At 40.9% G+C, this 23955-nt stretch overlaps 1 protein-coding gene across 1 annotated transcript in view; it reads left to right on the forward strand.

The window, feature by feature from the left end:
* Positions 1–23955, forward strand: part of UVRAG (UV radiation resistance associated) — a 205852-nt gene that overhangs the window by 132210 nt on the left and 49687 nt on the right. The window contains exons 9-12 of the mRNA XM_030200046.1: positions 11791–11875; positions 12177–12264; positions 14117–14177; positions 20451–20616. Coding sequence (XP_030055906.1) covers positions 11791–11875; positions 12177–12264; positions 14117–14177; positions 20451–20616 — 400 coding nt within the window. The remainder of the gene's footprint in view (positions 1–11790; positions 11876–12176; positions 12265–14116; positions 14178–20450; positions 20617–23955) is intronic.

The following is a 23955-nucleotide window of genomic DNA, read 5'->3' on the forward strand; positions in this document are numbered from 1 at the left end:
ATGCCACCCAATAGTCTTTTTTTTGATTTTGGTGCTTAAGCAAAACAGGTTTCCTTCCTCCCTACTACAACTTGGTTCTGAAGCTTGTGCTATGCTGTACAGGAAGTTGGGAGCGCTCATGTTTTCAAATCTCACAAAACTTGAAACCGTGAGGCCAACTTGAACTTCCTGTATTGTGCAGCTCAAGTTTACAGAGAGCTGAGATGCAGCGGATAAGCAGGAAGCATGCAGTTTCATCTGCTGCTGAAGCCTGCCAGGTGAGGGCAATAGATTGCAGTCTCTGAGAAAGAGGCTGGGTAAAAGCTGGGGGGGGGGGGGGGGGGGGTAAATGAAAAAGAAAGAGACTGGTAGGGACCAAGGCCATGTTTTACATATCAACTAAGAGGCAATCGCATCTTTGCATTATCTATCATTATCTCAGTAGTGGCACCAATAATTTGCTATAGCATTTATAAAATTTGTTTGTAAACCCATCTGGTCCTGGGGCTTTGCCATTGGGCAGGTCCCCTATAGCCCACGTCACCTCGTCCGATGTGATTGGCGCTGATGGTGCTTCGCTTTCTGCTCGAGATTTCGTAGGGAGCTCTGTATGTTCAAGGTAATTCTGAGACTCCTGTGGATTCGGTACCTCCTCTGCCTGATATAAGGTCTTATAGAAATTTACCAAGACTGACTTAATGCCTTCTAGTTTTGTACAGCTGTTTCCCTCTGCGTCTAAAATAGAGTGAATATGGGCACTAGTGGACCATTTTTTCAACTTATGAGCAAGGCGTCTTGAGGCCTTGTTCCCAAATTCGAAGTAAGCCTGTCTAACCCTTTGTAGATGCTCTGTTATCTCCGCTAACTGGAGCTCCCGAAGCTCCGTATGTAGTGCATGCATACGATGTTGGATGCAATCCCCCTCATTGAGTGACTTGCTCATTAAGAGGCGATAGCTGTGCATGTATTTGCTGGGCCCAAGCTCTTGCCTGTCGTCTAATATGTACCTGCAGAGCTATTACCTTTCCCCTAACCACTGCTTTAAAGCCCTCCCAAAGTACCCCTGAGGATACCGCTCCATTATCATTGAGACTAATATATTCTTTAATATCTGCTTCCAGGTGGAAGACTACTAAAGGATCAGCCAATATCTCATCATTAAATCGCCGGTGGGGCTATTACATAAAGCTCCATCTCCAGCATGACCGGTGCATGGTCCGACCATGTTCAAGGGTGTATCTGTATATCGCCTAAGTTAGTCAGTAGTGCCGGGGGTCCCACCCAGAGATCTATACGGGATTGAGAGTTGTAGACTGCTGAGTAATAAGAATATCCTATGGCCCTTGGATTTCTATGTTTCCATAAATCTATTAACTGCATTTGGCTCAGGAACTTACACAATTGGGACCGATCAGCCTGCGAGTATCGAACCCCTTTGGCGGTGTTATCTAATGTAGGTTGCAATGTAAGGTTAAAATCTCTGCCTATTAATAGGGTACCCTAGATGTGCTTAGAGAGGAGCACTGACAGTTCCAAGTAGAAGGCACCCTGATGGTCATTAGCGCATATTTATTTAAGAGCGACATCACCTCCACCCTCACTTGCACTACCAGCAGCAGGTACCGACCCCCCCTACCTCGCACTACCCGCCGTACCTGCCACGGATATCTGCGAGATAACACTATCAGGACTCCTTTCTTTTTTTTTCTATAGTATTAGATGCAAAATAGATCTGTGAAAACTTTTTAGAGTGACATAACCGTTCACCTGTCTGGACCAAGTGAGTCTCTTGTATAAAGGATATATCTGCCTTCAGGCGCTGGATTTCTTTAAACATAAGCTGGTGCTTCATTGGGGAATTTAGCCCTTTTACATTAAGGGTCATATATTTTATGGTACTCATCCTGTATTCAAAACCAAGTCCCCCAACCCCCTGCTTATCTCATGTCCCTGCTTCCTAACCTTGTGTGGATCCCTCTCACTGATCATCAGTTGCTTCTTATTCTTAATTTGCCCCCCCCCCCCCCCCCCCCAACCATTAACTCCCCTACCCTCCCTCTCTACCTTGTGACACCCCTGCAAAAATATTATGGGGTTGTCCTAGAGGTAAATGACCTCACCCCTTATATATTATCTGTTATTAGCTGGATCCCCGCTTTTTATAATAACTTTTTAGCCGTTGTAACATCATTAACATATAACTACTTAACCGTTGCCAAACACCTTGTAAGTTTCAACCATTAATGTTCCAGCCACTATCTTGAAACACTAGGCATATCCAGGTGGTCTCTGCGCCCTCTTATTTCTTAGCAGTCTCCTCAGCTGTGTATCGGACTGCTGGCGTTGTAAGCGGCCCTTCCCTGAGGTGGCTCTTTGCCAGCGTGGTTTGTCCCCCATCGGTGCTGCTTGGTGTCTTGCTGAGCTAGCTCCCTCAGCCAGCCCTCCTCCTGGGAATATCTCCGCCACCTCCGCTATATTGCGGACCTGACATAGCCTCTCCTCTTTGTAGAATCTCAGCACAAACGGATGTCCCCATCTATATCTGATGCCTTTATCATGTTGAAATTTCGTGAAGGGCCTGAGTTCTGCCCTCCTCCTTAGCGTGGCCGCTGCTAGGTCGTGGTAGCATTCTATGGCGTATGAGTCTCACTTGAAACCTAGCGCTATTCGAGAGGCCTGCATGATCTTCTGCTTCAACTTAAAGTCGCTAAAGCAGGCAATTATATCTTTTGGGCGGTTTGTCTTTGTAGTGCCCAAAGCCCGAGAAGCTCGTACTAATTGGATTTCTGATGGATCTTTGGTAATCTGTACTTCCATTAGTAAAGCACTCGCTATTTTCTGTACCGTCAGCTCACAGTCTGTATATTGTGGTGTATCCGGGAGACCACGGAACCTCACATTGCAGTGCTGACTCCTGTTCTCAAGATCTTCTATCTTGTCCCACATCTGCTGGGTTTCCTGCCTAGTCTCCCGGACCTGCGCATCCAAAGCCTGAATTTTCTCCATTTGCTCATCCAGTTGCTTCTCCGTCTCTGCCACCCGATTTCCCAGCGCGCCAATTTCTCCTCTCAAGTCCGCCCCCAGCGCGGTAATGTCTGCACGTACTGCTTTTATATCAGTTTTTATTTCTTGCAGCCAGGAGCGTATTTCGTGCAGATGAGTCTCCTCTTGCAATTGCCCCTCTCCTGATGTAAATAAGGGCGGCGAGAGCTGTGATGGGTGCAGCGCTCAATGTTCAGGCGACCGGTTCTCGGGGGCTGACGCGTGCATGCTCGGAGCTGGGCCCGTATATGCGAATGCTGTCAAATCTATTGCCGGAGCTCAGGAACTCATTCACCATCTGCTTATCTCCGACATCACCCGCTTTTTCATCCCACTCGGAAGTTTTATTTGTGCTGAACAGCCACGGTTAGTTTCCTGATTGCTCTAGGCTGGTCAGAGCTCGTGGCTCAGGCAGCGATTTCGGGTGATGATGTCACTTCCTCTTCCCGGTAGCATCCTATTTTAATGTGGACAAATGCAAAGGGTTGCACATTGGGAAGAACAATCCAAATCATAGTTACCTGATGCTAGGGTCCACCTTGAGGATCTGCAGTCGTCCCTTCCCCTTTATCATTTTCATTGCCTTTCTCTGCACCTTTTCTAATTCCACTATATGTTTTATGAGATACGGTGACCAGAATTGAACACAGTATTCGAGGTGCATGATGGAGCGATACAAAGGCATTATAGCATCCTCATTTTTGTTTTCCATTCCTTTCCTAATAATACCTATTTGCTTTCTTAGCTGCCGCAGCACACTGAGCAGAAGGTTTCAAGGTTTCAACGTATCATCGACGATGACACCTAGATCCCTTTCTTGGTTGGTGACTCCTAACGTGGAACCTTGAATTACGTAGCTATAATTTGGGTTCCTCTTTCCTACATACATCGCTTTGATCACATTAAACGTCATCTACCATTTAGACGCCCAGTCTCGTAAGGTTCTCTTGCAATTTTTCACAATCTTCTTTCGATTTAACAACTTTGAATAACTTTGTGTCGTCAGCAAATTTAATTACCTCACTAGTTACTCCCATCTCTAGGTCATTTATAAATATGTTAAAAAGGAACAGTCCCAGCACAGACCCCTGGGGAACCCCACTAACTACCCATCTCTATTGAGAATACTGATCATTTAACCCTACTCTCTGTTTTCTATCTTTTAACCAGTTTTTAATCCACAATAGGACACTACCTCCTATCCCATCACTCTCCAATTTCCTCTGGAATCTTTCATGAGGTACTTTGTCAAACACCTTTTGAAAATCCAAATACACAATATCAACTGGCTGACCTTTATTCACATGGTCACCCCTTCAAAGAAATGTAATAGATTGGCGAGGCAAGATTTCCCTTCACTAAATCCATGTTGGCTTTGTCTCATTAATCCATGCTTTTGAATATGCTCTGTAATTTTGTTCTTTATCTGTACTGTTTTGCCCGGCACCGACATCAGGCTCACCGGTGAATAATTTCCTAGATGATCTCTGGAACCTTTTTAAAAATTGACATTACATTGACCACCCTCCAATCTTCTGGTACCATGCTCGATTTTAAAGATAAATTACATATTGCTAACAATTGTTCCGCCAGTTCATTTTTCAATTCTATCAGTACTCTGGGATGAATACCATCCAGTCCAGGAGATTTGCCACTCTTCAGTTTGTCAAATTACCCCATTACATCCTCCAGGTTTATAGGGATTTCATTCAGTTTATCCGACACGTCAGTTTGAATACCATTTCTGGCACCGGTATCTCTCCCAAATCTTCCTCAGTGAACACAAAAGCAAAGAATTAATTTAATCTCTCCGCTATGGCTTTATCTTCCCTGATTGCCACTTTTACCCCTCTGTCATCTAGCGGTCCAACCAATTCTTTTGCCGGCTTCCTGCTTTTAATATACCTAAAAAAAAATGTTACTATGCGTTTTTGCCTCCAACGCAATCTTTTTTTCAAAGTCCCTCTTTGCCTTCCTTATCAGCGCTTTGCATTTTACTTTTCAGTCTGTTCCTTCTTCCATTTTCTGAAGGATTTTCTTTTAGCTCTAATAGCTTCCTCCACTTCACTTTTTAACCATGCTGGCTATCATTTGATCTTCCGTCCTCCTTTTTCAATATTCGGAATATATTTGGCCTGGGCTTCCAGGATGGTATTTTTGAACAGCGTCCATGCCTGATATAAATTTATGACCCTTGCTGCCGCTCCTCTAAAGTTTTTTCCCACCGTTCTTCTCATTTTATTATAGTCTCCTTTTTGAAAGTTAAACGCTAACGTATTGGATTTCCTGCGTATACTTACTCCAAAGTTAATATGAAATCTAATCATATTATGATCACTGTTATCAAGCGGCCCACACCATTACCTCCCACACCAGATCATGCGCTCCACTAAGGACTAGGTCTAGAACTTTTCCTTCTCTTGTTGGCTCCTGTACCAGCTGCTCCATAAAGCAGTCCTTGATTTCATCAAGGAATTTTACCTCCCTAGCATGCCCTGATGTTATATTTACCCAGTCAATATCGGGGTAATTAAAATCACCCATTGTTATTGTGTTGCCCAGTTTGTTAGCGTCCCTAATTTCCTTTAACATTTCTACATCTGTCTGTTCATCCAGGCCAGGCGGATGGTGCTACACTCCTATCACTATCCTTTTCCTCTTTACACATGGAATTTCGATCCATAGGGATTCCAAGATGTGTTTTTTTTCTTGCAGAATTTTCAATCTATTTGATTCAAGGCCCTCCTTAACATACAATGCTACCCCTCCACCAATTCGATCCATCCTATCACTACGATATAATTTGTACCCCGTTATGACAGTGTCCCACTGGTTACCCTCCTTCCACCAGGTCTCAGAGTTGCCTGTTATATCTAATTTCCCATTTAGTGCAATATAGTCTAACTCTCCCATCTTATTTCTTTGGCTTCTTGCATTTGCATATAGACATTTCAAACTATGTTTGTTCATATTTACATCATGTTCAGTACTTGACAGTATTAATTTGCAATTTTTTGTCTGATTTTTATTTAAGGACACCTGATCTACAAAGGTCTCTTTTGCAACCTCACTATCGGGATACCCTATCTTCCCTGTTTTGGTGATATCTTTGAAAGATACCGTATTCCGAACCATGCACTTTTGAGCAACTGTTGGCCTTCCCCCAGTTTCTAGTTTAAAAGCTGCTCTATGTCCTTAGTGGAGCGCATGATCTGGTGAGGGACGTTATGGTACTGGGGCCGCTTGATAACAGTGACCATAATATGATCAGTTTTGACATCAACCTTGAAGTAACTGTACACAGAAAGTCAAATACGTTAGCGTTTAACTTTAAAAAAGGAGACTATGATAAAATGAGAAGAACGGTTAAAAAAAAACTTAGGGGGGCAACTGAGAGAGTAAAAAACTGTACAACAGGCGTGGACGCTGTTCAAAAATACCATCCTGGAGGCCCAGGCCACACATATTCCGCGAATTAGAAAAGAAAGGCGGAAGTCCAAAAGACACCCGGCCTGGTTGAAAAGTGAGGTGAAGGAAGCTATTAGGGCTAAAAGAAACGCCTTCAGAAAATGGAAGAAGGAACCGTCTGAAAATAACAAGAAACAGCATAAGGAGTGTCAAAGCAAATGCAAGGCGCAGATTAAGAAGGCCAAGAGGGAGTATGAAAAAAAGATAGCATTAGAGGCAAAAAAACATAGTAAAAATTTTTTTCGGTATATTAAAAGCAGGAAGCCGGCAAAAGAATCGGTTGGGCCGCTGGATGACCGAGGGGTAAAAGGGGCGATCAAGGAAGACAAAGACGTAGCGGAGAGACTGAATGAATTCTTTGCTTCGGTCTTCACCGAGGAAGATTTGGGTGGGATACCGGTGTCGGAAATGGTATTTCAAGCGGACGAGTCGGAGAAACTTACTGACTTCACTGTAAACCTGGAGGACGTAATGGGGCAGTTCGGCAAACTGAAGAGTAGCAAATCTCCTGGACCGGATGGTATTCATCCTAGAGTACTGATAGAACTGAAAAACGAGCTTGCGGAGCTACTGCTAGTGATATGCAACTTATCCTTAAAATCGAGCGTGGTACCAGAAGATTGGAGGGTGGCCAATGTAACGCCCATTTTTAAAAAAGGCTCCAGGGGAGATCCGGGAAATTATAGACTGGTGAGTCTGACGTCGGTGCCGGGGAAAATGGTAGAGGCTATTATCAAAAACAAAATTACAGAGCACATCCGAGGACATGGATTACTGAGACCAAGTCAGCATGGCTTTTGTGTGGGGAAATCTTGCCTGACCAATTTACTTCAATTCTTTCAAGGAGTGAACAAACATGTGGACAAAGGGGAGTCGGTTGATATTGTGTATCTGGATTTTCAAAAGGCGTTTGACAAGGTACCTCATGAAAGGCTACAGAGGAAATTGGAGGGTCATGGGATAGGAGGAAATGTCCTATTGTGGATTAAAAACTGGTTGAAGGATAGGAAACAGAGAGTGGGGTTAAATGGGCAGTATTCACAATGGAGAAGGGTAGTTAGTGGGGTTCCTCAGGGGTCCGTGCTAGGACCGCTGCTTTTTAATATATTTATAAATGATTTAGAGATGGGAGTAACTAGCGAGGTAATTAAATTTGCTGATGACACAAAGTTATTCAAAGTCGTTAAATCGCGACAGGATTGTGAAAAATTACAAGAGGACCTTACGAGACTGGGAGACTGGTCGGCTAAATGGCAGATGATGTTTAATGTGAGCAAGTGCAAGGTGATGCATGTGGGAAAAAAGAACCCGAATTATAGCTACGTCATGCAAGGTTCCACGTTAGGAGTTACGGACCAAGAAAGGGATCTGGGTGTCGTCGTCGATAACACACTGAAACCTTCTGCTCAGTGTGCTGCTGCGGCTAAGAAAGCGAATAGAATGTTGGGTATTATCAGGAAAGTTATGGAAAACAGGTGTGAGGATGTTATAATGCCGTTGTATCGCTCCATGGTGCGACCGCACCTTGAGTATTGTGTTCAATTCTGGTCGCCGCATCTCAAGAAAGATATAGTAGAATTGGAAAAGGTGCAGCGAAGGGCGACTAAAATGATAGCGGGGATGGGACGACTTCCCTATGAAGAAAGTTAAGGCTAGGGCTATACAGCTTGGAGAGACGGCTGAGGGGAGACATGATAGAGGTATATAAAATAATGAGTGGAGTGGAACAGGTGGATGTGAAGCGTCTGTTCACGCTTTCCAAAAATACTAGGACTAGGGGGCATGCGATGAAACTACAGTGTAGTAAATTTAAAACAAATCGGAGAAAATGTTTCTTCACCCAACGTGTAATTAAACTCTGGAATTCGTTGCCGGAGAAAGTGGTGAAGGCGGTTAGCTTAGCAGAGTTTAAAAAGGGGTTGGACGGTTTCCTAAAGGACAAGTCCATAAACCGCTACTAAACGGACTTGGAAAACTCCAAAATTCCAGGAATAACATGTATAGAATGTTTGTACGTTTGGGAAGCTTGCCAGGTGCCCTTGGCCTGGATTGGCCTCTGTCGTGGACAGGATGCTGGGCTCGATGGACCCTTGGTCTTTTCCCAGTATGGCATTACTTATGTACTTATGTACTTATAAATGCTGATGCCAGCAGCCTGTTCCCACCCTGGTTAAGGTGGAGCCCATGCTATTTGGAGTAGGCTTCCCCTTCCCCAGAGTGTTGCTCAGTTCCTAACAAATCTAAAACCCTCCTCCCTGCACCATCGTCTCATCCACGCATTGAGACTCCGGAGCTCTGCCTGTCTCTTGGGTCCTGCGCGTGGAACGGGTAGCACTTCAGAAAATTCTATCCTAGAGGTTCTGGATTTGAGCTTTCTACCTAAGAGCCTAAATTTGGCTTCCAGAACTTCTCTCCCACATATTCCTAGGTAATTGATACCCACATGTACCAAGACAGCCAGCTCCTCCTCAACACTATCTAAAATCCTATCTAGGTGACGCGTGAGGTTTGCCACCTTCGCACCAGGCAGGCAAGTCACCAGGAGATCCTCACGTCCACCAGCCACCCAGCTATCTATATGCCTAATGATCAAATCACCAACTGCAACAGCTGTCCTAACCCTTCCTTCCCTCCTGGGCAGAACTTGGAGAGATATCCTTGGTGCGAGAGGATAGTACATCCCCTGGTGGGCAGGTCCTGGCTACAGGAGTACTTCCTACTTTCCTTCTAGGATACCTCCCTCCTCCAAGGTAGCACAGCAGCTACCAGACTGGAGGAGGGACTTCTCTACATCCCTGTAGGTCTCCTCTATGTACCTCTCTGTCTCCCTCAGCTCCACCAAGTCTGCTACTCTAGCCTCAAAAGAACAGACCCGTTCTCTGAGAGCTAGGAGCTCTTTGCATTGGGCATACATACATATAACCGCTCACCAACTGGGAGATAATCATACATGTGACACTCAATGCAAAAGACTGGATAGCACCCTTCTCGCTGCTGGACTGCTGACTCCATCTTAGTATTTTTGAGTTTTTCAATAATTTAAAACTTGCTGAAGTACTAAGAATATTAGCGTAATACAAAAATGTCTTTTAGTTTATATGCTATATTGTGTGATTTATTTATTTATTTATTGCATTTGTATCCCACATTTGCCCACCTTTTTGCAGGCTCAATGTGGCTTACATAAAGCCGTAGTGGCTATCGCCACTTACAGAATGAGAAATACAAGGTATTATAACATTTAGGGTACAAATAGTATTAAAATAAATTAAAGTAAGTGCTCCGGAGTAAATTTAGTGTTTCCTTCTTAGATGGTAATGAAATGTATTTTAAACTCTGTACGAGCACTCCTTGCTTGTTATCCTAATTACAATAACGGACTATAAATGAAAAGTTGTGTAGAGATGGGCAGGTGTTGGGGAGGGTGGGTGCGATGAAGACTAAACTAGGTCCTGCAGTGCTTGCTAGAGGCTACCTGTTAATGCTGTGGTACAAAGTTCAAGTTTTAAAACTAGAAGGAAAAGAGTATGGAGATTAGTTGATAAAGTTTGCTTTTTTATATTTTTATTCTTTGTATCACTAACCTACAATTCCTCCTTTAAACCCCAAGCACAAAGCAAAATAGTGTTCACTTACCAGAGAAGTGTCCTCTTCTCTCAGAACTTCTCAGAAAGTTCTAGTAGTTCTAGAAGCATCACAGTGGCTTCATTTTAAAACAATCTATGATAAAAGCAAATAAGGAGTACACATATTAAGGGTATCAATAGAAATAAAACTTGGAAAAGAAAATATGATACCTTTTTTATTGGACATAACTTAATACATTTCTTGATTAGCTTTCGAAGGTTGCCCTTCTTCGTCAGATCGGAAATAAGCAAATGTGCTAGCTGACAGTGTATATAAGTGAAAACATTCAAGCATTACTATGACAGTAAAATAGATACCATTGGAGATTCTACATGGAATGTTGCTACTATTGGAGATTCTACATGGAATGTTGCTATTCCACTAGCAACATTCCAAGCAGAAGCCTGCGCGGCCACATTGGTGATCTACAAGGGCTGACTTCTACATGGAATGTTGCTAGTGGAATAGCAACATTCCATGTAGAATCTATAGAAATCAAACAAAATAAAACATGGAAAAGAAAATAAGATGATACCTTTTTATTGGACATAACTTAATACATTTCTTGATTAGCTTTCGAAGGTCGCCGTTCTTCGTCAGATCGGAAATAAGCAAATGTGCTAGCTGACAGTGTATATAAGTGAAAACATTCAAGCATTACCATGACAGTCTGACAGGGTGGGAGGATGGGGGTGGGTAGGAGGTATGCATGGGGACATCAAAGCATATCATTGATATTCTAACAGGATGGGTGTGGATAGGTGAGGGGTGGGGTGATCAACAGAGAAATACAGCTTTATGGTTTATAATGGGCTAGGAACCCCAGATCCTTGTTAAGTCCTTTCTGTTGGGTGTTAAAATATTCAATCATTCTGACTTCAAAGGTCTTACGTTCTTGTATGATTTTAAAGTTACCTTTCAGGATTCTCACTGTGAAGTCACTGGTACAGTGTCCTGGTGTTATAGAGGAAGAAGCGACAGGTCTTGGCTATCTGCTGGATATGCGCAGAGAAGGAGAGGGAGGAGTCGAAGATGACACCGAGGTTGTGGGCAGATGAGACGGGGACGATGAGGGTGTTATCAACCGAGATAGAGAGTGGAGGTAGAGGAGAAGTGGGTTTGGGTGGGAAGACAAGAAGTTCGGTCTTGGCCATGTTCAGTTTCAGGTGGCGGTTGGACATCCAGGCAGCAATGTCGGATAAGCAGGCAGCAATGTCGGATAAGCAGGCCGATACACGGCTACCACACTCCTCTACATATTAAGGGGAAAGAGCCCAAGGCAAAACATGGATTCTTGTCAGCATATACAGTGTGTGAATTAAAGCTTAGTAAAATTTGAAATTTAAAACTTGGATAAAAAGTCTAAAATCGTTTTAAAAAAATGGACATGTTAAATGTGGTCTTCAAAAATGATGGACTGATGATATGAAGTGATGACCTTGTAGCCAGTCATTTCTGCAAGATCACTTCTGATAGTCCTTTACCTCTAATAAGATTGTCAGTAAACCAATTTGGTTGTACAGAAAAAGATGGTACGTTAAATCCATGACCCTTTACCTTTTCTCGTTTGCAGTTAGTTTCAGTAAAAAAAAATCTTAGCGTTTTCATATTTCAGAATACCAAAACAAATCTGTAAAATGTTTTCTGTGTAGTAAGTGTCTTTATTTTTTATAGGAAATGCTTTTGCGGCAGAGCATCAGAGACTGCAAAAGCAAAAAGAATCTTTAAATGAACAAAGAAAAGAATGTACTGCTAAGAGGTAAATTTGCTCCACAAAGAGCCTCCTTTGTTTATTAATTTTGCTTAATTGTGGTTTGAGATTAGAAACTGGGGAAGGAATGACAGACAGAGGAAACAGGAGGGGATGTAATTGTGCGAAACGTATATGGTGATCCAAAACCGAATGTTTCTTTTAGTAATAGTACAAATTATCTTCATTGCTGCTTTATATAGATTAGGTTGTCCTTTTATTTGGTAGAAGGTGGTTTGGGTGGAGGTTTAATTTATTGAAGCATGAGAAATCACATACCAAATTTATAAATAAATGTTTGTATTAACAGGGAGTTGTTTTTGAAGACCAACGCACAGTTGACAATTCGATGCAGACAGCTATTGTCTGAGCTTTCATATATTTATCCCAATGATGTGGTAAGTTAATTCAGTTAAAGCTGTAAAACTAGCATAAATACTCAAAATAACAATTTGCTTGTATCTCAGCTTTGTCTTTTTCTCTCTTGTTCTTATTAACTTTTATGAGATCTTAATATTAATCAGAGATTTGGCCACCAGTCTTTATTCTCTGATTTGTCAAAAATTAGCCAAATAGCCATATGTATAAATGTATCAAACATAGTATAAGTAGGATGTGACAGGATGAGTGGTTGTGGAAGATGCGATGAGAGAGAGGAGGAGTGGGAAAGAAGTGAAGAAATAGGTGGAAAACAACTATACAGAGGGAATCTGGGAGAGGGAGGAAAGATGTAAAAGAGAAGCAAAATGCTGGGGGGGGGGGGGGGGCGGGGTGTAGTATGGATAAGGAAGCAAAGGAAACACTGTGGCAAAGAAGGGGAAGGTTGACTGATAAGTTTGGGAACTACACATATTTAGTTAAATGATCTTTATTTGGTCTCTATCCAAGTCACCAAGTTAAGAAACTATCAAGAGAAGAGGTGTATAAATAAAGAGATTAAAATGATGTAATAAAGAGGCACATGACAAAAATTTTGTGGTCACAGACTAATAAAATTGTTCTGTTATTCCTGGTACCTAATAACTATATGCTGTAGCTGAATTAAATATGATGGCATATTTTTATTCTCTTTCAATTCAATGACTTGTTTTTACATGAGTGATCTCCTGGTATCTATATCTTTCTTCACCATAATGTATGACTTTTTTAAAAAATGAGGCATATTTAGTACTGTTTTTATTTGGGCTAGACAAGCATGCTCAGGGTTTCACATAAGTGGAGGAGTAACCTAGTGGTTAGAGTACAAAGCCGACATCCAGGAAAGCCCTCCAGAGACAGGGGAATGCCTAATGTACCTGAATATAAATTGCTTTGATCTGCTTCTGAAAAAGGTGTGAGCTAAATCTAAATAAATACATTTATGGCCGCCCTTTGCAGGGTAGAACAGTTTATCACTTACATACATAGGAATCTGTGAGGCTGTACGAGTCTTTCTATAACAGAACATGGGCACCCAGGTTCTGTTATAGAGTCTAAGCATAACTGATATTGGCATACCTAACACTTAGGTGCCTGTAGTTACACCAGCCATAGAGTTGCAGTAAGTTGGGGGTGCTTAAACAGCAGCAAGGACACATGTAACTTATAGTATAATGCAAGTTACCCGTGTAAGTAGGAGCTCCACCTATGTCCTATACCTGTGTATGCCCCTTGCAAATACACACTATGGAATTTAACTGTGTAGTTGCAGAACAGCACCCAGGTGCCCTGCTAACATTTATATATGCGCATAAGTACAAGCATTCTAGACATTTATGCGTGCAATATAAATGTGGGCACCTGGATTATAGAATTGCCTTTTTAATGCCAAGCTACATTAGGGAACTGTTTCATACTGAGGACATTGATTTATGTCCAAAAATGGTCTTGCTGAAAGTTGTCCACCCTGAGCACATGTAAACATATGTGCGGCTAGGGGAAGCATTCCTCTGGTCAGGATTGACACTTAACATGCATGTTTTGCAGTTTCAGAGGGACATGTTTCCTTTAAAAATTGTGAAGTCTGTAGGTAAATCATACTTGCAGACTTTACACTTTAGTACACTTCTAAAATTTGCCCCACTATTGAACACATTTATATTTGTTCTTAACCAAAATAGTTAATACAGTCCAGTTAAGACCAAGATTTCTCCAGCAGAACTCTGTTGCTGATGAACCAGACCCTAGTCATTTTCTTTATATTTCAAATGTGATAAACGCTTTCTAATCTAAATGGTTACTAACTACCATGTTTTGCTATTAAATCTACAGAATGATCAAAAGGATTATTTTATTTGTGGCGTGAAACTTCCTAATTCTGAGGATTTTCAAGGTATTGGAACTTTTCTTTATTTTATGTAATACCAAAGATTTAACAATCTAGGACAGGCTTGTCCAACCTTTTTCTGTTGGGGGCCACATTTTAAATTTTGTAACATTTGGAGGATCAAAACACACACCATTATATTTTGCCACATGTTTCGTCAAATAGTGGTAAAATACAATGGTGCATTGTACCCTACCCAACCTTCATCCGGTCTGTCTCTCTCTTGTGTACTCCCCCTACCCCCAGTCTTCAACCAGTCTGTTTACGCTCACTTGGCTTCAGCTGCAGAAGAAACAGTGGAATTCCTGCTTCCGCACTGAGATAACAGCTCTCTGCAAGCTTGGGCCATGTGGTGCTGGAAGTTCGGGCTATATAAATACATAAGTATTGCCACAGTGGGACAGACCAAAGGTCCATCAAGCCCATCATCCTGTTGACAACAGTGGCCAATCCAGGTTACAAATACCTGGCAAGGATCATGGAAACGTTCAATATGTTTTATGCTGCTTATTCCAGAAATAAGCAGTGAATTTTCCCCAAGTCAATTTAATAATGGTCTATGGACTTCCTTTAGGAAGCCATCCAGACCTTTTTTAAACCCATAAGTATTGCCATTCTGGGACAGACCAAAGGTCCTTCAAGCCCAGGATCCTGTTACCAACAATGGCCAATCCAGGTCACAATTACCTGGCAAGATCCCCCCAAAAGTACTAAATATTTTATGCTGCTTATCCCAGAAATAAGCAGTGGATTTTCCCCAAGTCCATTTTAATAATGGTCTACAGCTAACCGCCTTTTCCCACATTCTCTGGCAACGAATTCCAGAGTTTAATTACACGTTGAGTGAAGAAAAAGTTTCTCTGATTCGTTTTAAATTTACTACTTTGTAGCTTCATTGCATGCCCCCTAGTCCTAGTATTTTTGGAAAGAGTAAAGAAACGATTCGCATCTACCCATTCCACTCGACTCATTATTTTATAGACCTCCATCATATCTCCCCTCAGCCGTCTTTTCTTCAGCCTTTCCTCATAGGGACGTCGTCCAATCCCCTTTATCATTTTTGTCGCCCTTCTCTGTACCTTTTCTAATTCCACTATATCTTTTTTGAGACTTGAAACCGCAAGATCAACCTGAACTTCCAGCACCACGTGACTCGAGCGTACAGCAAGCTTAGTTATGGAGGAGAAACAGGAATCCCGCTGTAAGCATCACATGAATTGCCAAACTTCCGAGGTCCAGAAAAAAAGCACCTGGTGGGCTGGATTCTGACCCTCGGGCCATAGGTTGGACAAACTTGGTCTAGGATCTCCTTCTTTCCTCTCTTTCCTTCTCTCTTCATATTACCTTATTAAGTACCACTTTGATGATTGCTTTGAAAAATGGTACCGAAAATGCATTAAAATAAACATGCAGGTTTAACTTGTCACACAAATGGTTTCCATGACTATTCTCAGCACCAAACAGATGGAATCATACAGTTGCTTTGCTACAGCAGCCCAGTGGTTATATATGAAAAGTGTTGTATGCATTTTCTTCTTGTATCTTTGCAGAGTTTCAGAAGCTTTTCTTTATTTCTTCCAGCTTTTCTTTCAAACCCTTCAAGTATTGCCTTATCTAGGATTTTTGATACTTGTTTTATTCTCTGAGGATAAGCAAGATAACAAGTCCTCACACCTGGATGATATTTTATGGACCTCAAATGAGAAAAACACTCCAAAGGAAAAAATTCTGGAAGCTTTTTTGGGGGCATTGCTGTACATGTTCATGACTTAGTGTCTTTCATCACACAGACCTTCCTCAGTCTTCATTTTTCCATGGAGCTTTTTCTTTTAGAGGATGTGCATTTTTTTCTTTTAATTTCTCTGAAGAGGAGGACTTCAGTAGCCTGCTCTTACATCCCTCTCCTCTGCAAGTAAGAAAGTATTTCCCCAGCAGATTGTTTTTCACCAGCTTTATTAGGGAAATGGTTTATGCCATTCTATTTAACTTAAGATGGAGGAGGACCCATGGCAGACATGTTGGACATTCTCTAATTTCCTGAAGTTCAACCCCACCAAAGGAAAGTGTAACCATGCCTGTTCACAAGATCCTGAAGGAGTGTGCACATGAAAATGTGGGAGACTACTTTGTGCACCATGTTAACAAGAAAGCTGACTCCATGTATAGAGTCCAAAAGACTCACAAATTTGAGAAACAACAACTTTCACACGTTGATAGCTGGATCATTTGGCCCTAAAGGATAGATTCAAATTCCATTGTTTGTGTCCCCCAGGGTGAGATGCTTAGACAATGGATTCTCTTGAAAGAAATTTTTTGTCTCATTGCATAACTTTTTCCAGCTCTTCATGGACAAATATATGCAAAATGCTTTGCACATTCTCTCTCTGTGTAAAGCTGCTTAACTCCATTCACTAGTAGACAAAGTAAAAGAGTGTAGAAAGCACATGTTCAGATTGACCCTTTGTCACAATAATCAAGGATGCAAGTGGTAAAGTGAGAAAAATATAATATGTACAAACAAGCTAGGTACATTAATACTATGGAACTCAATAGCAATATCACAGTTAACATAAATGATACTGCGCTGTTCAGAGGAGCTAGCATATTTCTGCATCTCACTAGTGGAGGGATCCTATTATAAGCTTTCCGGGTATTATCTGCATGGGTGATCCTGGCATCTCGTCAGTCCCTCAGTAAAGTCCTGATACAAATCAAGCACTCTGTATTTTATTTGTGATTTAAAAAACAATTGTTATCAACAGGTCTTCAAGTTATTTAACCCCTCCTTCATGTACCAAATTCATCTGACGTTCAGAATTTTTTCTTCACATAGCTAATAAGTTTACATCATACTTGTTATGCTGATAATTTCTCATGTTTATTTATTTATTTGTTACATTTGTATCTCACATTTTCCCACCTATTTGCAGGCTCCTTGTGGCTTACATAGTACCGTAAAGGCGTTCGCCAATTCCGGTATAAACAGTTACACAGTGATGTTGTGGTAGAATGAGGTTCATGTGGAACAGACATATTAAGGAATCATATAGAGGAAGAGTTACGTTATGTCCATTACGTGCTTTGGTTTCGTAGTGTTGCAGGGTTCAGGCATTTAAGTTGGGTCGGTAGGGTATGCCTTTTTGAACAGGTTTTAGTGATTTCCGGATGTTTAGGTGGTTATACGTCATATATACTAACTAGTATTTTTCCACTGTGAGAAGAAACCATAGACCTTCTTTCCCATAACAAGACCTTTTGCAATGGCCTTTGGAACTTGCAGATTCTAATGGCTCTGACTTTTAGACCTTCATTATAATATGAAGGAAAGTCTTGTTGACATGCCAAGCTGAGGAGAAAATATCTTTGGAGATAAGGTAAAGGAGACAGATTCTCATAGAAGAGTATTGTGAAATGCCCAGGTCCTAGTACACTTCTGACCCAGTGTCCTTTTTTTTTCCAGGAGGTATATGAATAGGGACAAAGGGAAAACTACAACTCAAAGCATAGTTATCCTGCTTCCTCTCATTCCAGACAAACATAACAGGAATTGTGTTCTCATCCCAGACAGCAGAGATCCCAGAAATCTAAACCTGCTCCTCAGCCAAAATCCAGGATGGGTTTTTGAGTACTTTCTCTACTCCACTATGTATAATGGACAACCTTCCAGTAAGAGGGAGATTAAGGATTTTCATAAATCATTGACCCCTTATAGCCTCTTACCATTGAGTTCTAAAAACTGTCTCAAATACCAGCTGTGCCTATCTGAAATACCTTCAAATTATTCACTTGGGAGTTTTGTAGTGAAAATCTGAGCACCAGGAAATAATTATTAACAAGCTCCCTCTTGGAGAGCAAAGGTATCAAAACCCATTGGAGAAAGGATAGGGATTTTACTGCCAAGTATTTCTAAATCACAGAGAAAATGGATGCTCCTGATCAGCTGGAGAGCTTATACCAGTTGAGCAGGGGGTATTTTTGATTGATTTCAGCTCTTAACGACAACAACAATGACAATTTAAAAAGTAGAGATGAAAAGAAGTGTAGGTCCCCAGCCCTTCATCCCCCTAGCAGCTGTAATTCTCATCTTCTGGGTTTAAGGTAGTTCTATAATACTTGGATACTTGGGTTGCTCTGCAAGTGAAAGGGAAAGATCCGTGGACACGGTAAACGCCAGGGAGCTTGGGTTCTCAGCCATGGCTCTGGCTTGAGGGAAGATTTCTTGAAAGGATGAGCTATGGACATATTCTGGATGCTATGCTATACTAGAGGCTTGTATCCTGCTAAATCCCTTTAAAAAAAGAAAAAGTGCAAGGTGGATAAGAAAAGGACCCAAGCATTACAGTCATATAGGTACCAAAAGAAAAAGTATAACTTTTATATATAACTGTATAAATCAAGCTCCTAAATTCATAAGATATACTTTGCAAAAAGATAAGTTTTTCAGTTTTCTCCAAATCCGATAAAAAGAAGAACAAATATCCTGCGGAAGAAAGTTCCAGATTCTAATGGCATTGAAAATTAAAGGTTGACTGTATAGCGATCTATATTTTACACCTTTCAAAGATGGTAGCTGCAAAATAAGGCGGTTCACACCCTTTACTCATTGAGTATCACCATATAATGTTTTAAAAACTAAACAAAGTGTAAAAACAATTCATGCTTTATGGGGCGCCAATAAAGACCAGCAAATAACGGAATCACATGATCAAATCTACTTTTCCTACAAATTTCTGAGAAATACCTAGATAGTGAATTAACAATAGTCAAAGATGATAAAATAACAACCTGAATCAATACTCTGAAATGTTTGGGAAAAAATATCGAATTAAACGTAATTGCTTCAATTTAAACATAGATTTTTTTAAACTATAGCATTAATCTGAGGTTCCATTATTGAAGATGAGTCCAAAAACACTCCCAAGACCCTGGACTTCTTATCAGCTGAAAGACATGACACATCCAACAATATAATCTGATCCAGTATAGAACTTTGATTAATAGCAAACCACAGTATCTTAGTTTTATCAGCATTCTGTTTTAAATGATCTTGTACAGAACAGCTTTTAATCTTATCAGTAGCAGGTGTCAGATTTCCCATGAACACTCATTTATAGAGAGCAACATAAAGATATCATCTGCATATGAAAACATCCACCCACCTAACCCAGCATAACCACACTCAATGAGGTCATAAAAACATTGTAAAGCAAAGGAGAAATAGGTGTCCCTGAGGAACTCCACAGGGAGGGACCCAAAAGAGGGATGAGCACTATATCATCTTCCTCTGGAATTCATCAAACCATTTTACTATATTCCCCATAAGACTAAGTCCCTCTTCTATCCAGTATCACAAGTCATTGTCTATGGTGACAAATGTAGCGGAAACATTGAAATGCAGTTAGACCATTTGATTCACCTTAATTCTGATCAAACAGTTGACTTTAATGCAGTTAAGTGTGTCTGTACTGTGAAACCTGCTGAACCTGTGTTGAGATGATATCAGTAAGTCTGATTGCTGAATAAATTCCGAAAGCTGAGAAGCCACAAGAAACTCAATAAGCTTAGTTAAAAAAGGAATGATTGCAATCAGTATAAAACCTGATGTTTGTGATCAATCCAGTCCTGTGGCTTTTGGAATAGGTGTCAGGACATAGATTCTATATATGAAGCCTAAAAAAATCAGCACCAAAAAAAAAAATGCGCCTAAGCGTATTCTATAAAGTACACCAAATTTAGGCGTACTTTATAGAATGCGCCTAAATGTATTTCCATGTGGTTTATAGGCAGTTACACCTAGTAAAATTTGGTGCAAATGCTGACGCCTAAATTAGGTGCCGACTGGGTGTATTTTATAGTAAGCTGCATAGATTTTAGAAACAAGTATACCCTGCCAATGGCTACGCCCATTTTTCAACTAATCTCTTGTAAAGCTTCTCATAAGCTCTGAAGAGGGCAATGTTAGGCCTCATTACCCAATTGAGAATATAAGGTCTGCTATCCTCGGAGAATACCTGCAACAGGCTTCGCTATACTAACACAGGTCATGCAACTTGTATGTATGTCTTTATTAAGCTGCTGTTATCAAAGAACAAATATTTAAAGTAAATTTCATGATTGTGTTTAGTCCTGACAGACTTGTTTAATTTGTAAAAGTTTTCTGTTACACAAATCCTAATAATTAAATAAACACACACACACACACACACACACACACACACACACACACACGTAAGCAAATGGAAACAAAGTAACAATACTGCTTATGCTTTCATTTAACAGCAAAAGATGATGGAAGCATTGCTGTTGCCCTTGGCTACACGTCTCACCTTGTCTCAATGATTTCCTTTTTCCTGCAAGTGCCACTCAGGTATCCTATAATTCACAAGGGTTCCAGATCTGCTATCAAAGATAATATAAATGACAAATTGACTGACAAAGAAAGAGAGTAAGTATTCTGCATCAGATATTTGCTTTGAAGTAGTCTGTTCTAGAGTTACCATACAGATTATGAGTTTTAAAACAGCCTCCCTGCAGGCAGTTGAAATGTTGTCCAGACAGCTTGTTTACTGGATAAAAATGTAACTGGTTAAAAGAGAGGGGAAGTAGTTATGCCACGGGAAGTGCTCAAACTATTCTAATAGCACTGAATGCCAGTCTGATTAAGTCAGACCACAGAAATACCATGTCTAAAGTTAACTGGATAAGCTGTCTAATTAACCGAATTTTTTCCTCAGTGGTGACTTAACGTTATAATTTTTTGAATATTTGGTTACAATTAATATGATGAGCTATCCATTCATTAATAAGCAACTGTTGAATGATATCACAGTAGTGTAGAGATCCAATAACAGTTCTGTTGTATGGTTATATAACTTTAGCATACAGTTCTATATTGCTAAACTTTAAACCAGTAAGCCCTGTTACAAAATGGATAAAATTAGCCTGATAAATTTATCCGACTAGTATTGAATTAGGGATTTGGAATTAGTTTATGCTTTTCTTAGTATTTCAAGGTGAGTTCTTCAGGTAGATTAGATATTTCCCTTTTCCCAGATGGTTTACAATCTAAGGGCCCTGTTTATTAAGGGGTGCTATCTGTAAAGTTCTGTGAAGATAGGACAGTTCATCAAAACGAGTGAATAATGATGAGAAGATGAGGAAGGAACGCGAAGGGTACAATAACACTTCGGCTGTCGGGGGTTTGGGTCCCCCGTCAGCACAGGTAGTACACAACGGCGGCGGGGGGCAGTTTTCGGCGGTCCAGGGGGGGGGGGGGCGACAGGTTCGCGGAGGGGGGGTCAAGGGGGCTGTAGCGCGGGGGGTGACAGATGATTCCGAGGCAGGGGGAAGCGTGTTTCCCTACTCCTCCACTTGCCTTGGAATCAGCTGTCATGACGTCAGTGCGTGTCTGCCTAGCAGACCACCTCCAGCCTAGGGAGCTACGGTCCCAGACACAGAACGTTGGAGGTGAGAATTATTATATAGGATTTGGTGCATGGATCCGCACCAAATTTTAGGCTCAAGGATTTACACCAAGTGAAACCTAGTGTAAATCCTTGCGTCTAAATTAGGCACTGATCGGCCTTATTCTGAAACACTGCGTGCAAATTCCAGGAACGTCGTTGACCTGCTCATGCCCCTCCCATGGCCATGCCCCCTTATTGGATCCACACAGAAAAATTTACACACGTGTCTTTATAGAATAGTGACTATAAAGATGCATGTGTAAATTTCAATTACTGCCAATTAGTACCAATAATTGATAAGCACCAATTGGCACATTAAGCAGTTAAATTGTTGCACATAAATTGAGCACGTGCCCAAACTTGTGCATAAGTTTTTTTTGTGTGAGAGTGGTAGGTCTTTCCTATTTTAATAATTTGAGTTCTTTTCTTTTTAGACAGTATATATTTTTATTGTTAACCACTGTGATCTGAAGATGCCAGGTGGTATATAAAATTTTAATAAACATAAACAGGACAAACTTTGGAAAGAAGGGTCAATAAAGAAGAAGGTCAGATGCTCGATTGGAGATGGGGAAGAAACAGGGCAGATGCTGGTTTGACTGAGACAAGGGGTGGAGAAAGAGGGCAGATGCTGTATTAGTGGGGGAAGAAAGAGGGCAAATGCTGGATTGAAGGGGGGAAAGGATGAAGGGATTTGATATATCGGCTTTCTTTGTAATGGTCAGAGCAGTTTACATACTATATGTACAGGTACTTTTTCTGTTCCTAGTAAGCTCAGAAGCTAATTATTTTTTCGTATCTGGGGCAATGGAGGGTTAAGTGAAGAGGACACAAGCTGGGTGGAAGAGGGGAGAGAAGGGGCAGACAATGGAAGCGGGCCCATTAAATACAGAATTTGTTTTAAAATATTTACATTAGCAGATAAAGCTTTTTACAAAATGCAACCATCTTTAAATACTTTTGCAATACCTTCTGTATCTAGTAGGGTTCTTAGATTACTACTACTACTACTACTGCTATTTAGCATTTCTATAGCGCTACAAAACGTGCGCTGCACAAACATAGAAGAAAGACAATCCCTGCTCAAAGAGCTTACAATCTAATAGGATTTTAGAATGGTGGTGCCTTATGCAGCTAGAGTAAGATGGGAATGGACACGAGAGAGAGCTTTTTTTTTTTTTTAGCTCCATATTTGTGGAATGAATTACCGAAATACTTACGAGCAGAGGCAATTAACATAAGAATAGTCATGCTGGGTCAGACCAGTGGCCATCCAGCCCAGTATCCTGTTTCCAACAGTGGTCAATCCAGGTCACAAGTACTTGGCAGAAACCCAAATAGTAGCAAAATTCCATGCTTCTAATCCCAGGGTAAACAGTGGCTTCCCCACTCAATAACAGACTATGGACTTTTCCTCCAGGAACTTGTCCAAACCGTTTTAAAACCCAGGTACACTAACTACTGGTACCACATTCTCGGCAACAAGTTCCAGAGCTTAATTACTCGTTGAGTGAAAAAATGTATATCCTTCTATTTGTTTTAAATATATTTCCATCTAGTGTCATTGAGTGTCCCCTATTCTGTTGTAATGGCTTCAGGGTAGAGTGTTAATCCTGCACTCCAATGACTGATATATAATCTTCATTCCCCAAAACTGCTTCTCAAACCAATCACAGACACAACCATATGCTTCGGTGCCACACAAAGTCATAATTATTTGAACCCTCTACCTATACATATATCTCCCTAAAAAGAAAACAACTTACATACCTACACAATTCCCCCAAAACTTAATAACCGCAAGCTTCAAAACATAAACCATACAATACTCATTGCAAAACCCCAACTCTAGGAAAATCATCACAGTTCATAACATAGCAGTGATGATCAACATTTTTCATCTTGCAGCACACTTACAAGGTGCAAGAATTGTCAAGGCACACCACTAGATTTTAACCCATACCCGTCTGTCCCTGCTAAGCTTCATTCATCCCCACAAGTAATCTCCATCCCCACCCATATCTATAACCTTCAGAAGTAGTCATTTCATTTAATTATGCTACTGAAATGCATTAAAGGCTCTGGCAGAGACCCATTTACAAAGTATTCTTCACAATATTTCCAAATGAATAAAGTGCTTTTCCTTGTTTGTAGTTCAAAATCTTGTTTTTGGGTCAGCTAATACAAGATGTGTTCAAAACATTTCATACTTTGCAAAAGGATGTTTCTGTTGCAGATTCACAATTCTATGCATGATATCAACTACAACAAGCTATAGGCCACAGTGACATCAATCTCCACAACCTATCAAAAGAATG

This window comes from Microcaecilia unicolor, chromosome 4 (assembly GCF_901765095.1).
Source record: "Microcaecilia unicolor chromosome 4, aMicUni1.1, whole genome shotgun sequence".
Taxonomy (NCBI): domain Eukaryota; kingdom Metazoa; phylum Chordata; class Amphibia; order Gymnophiona; family Siphonopidae; genus Microcaecilia; species Microcaecilia unicolor.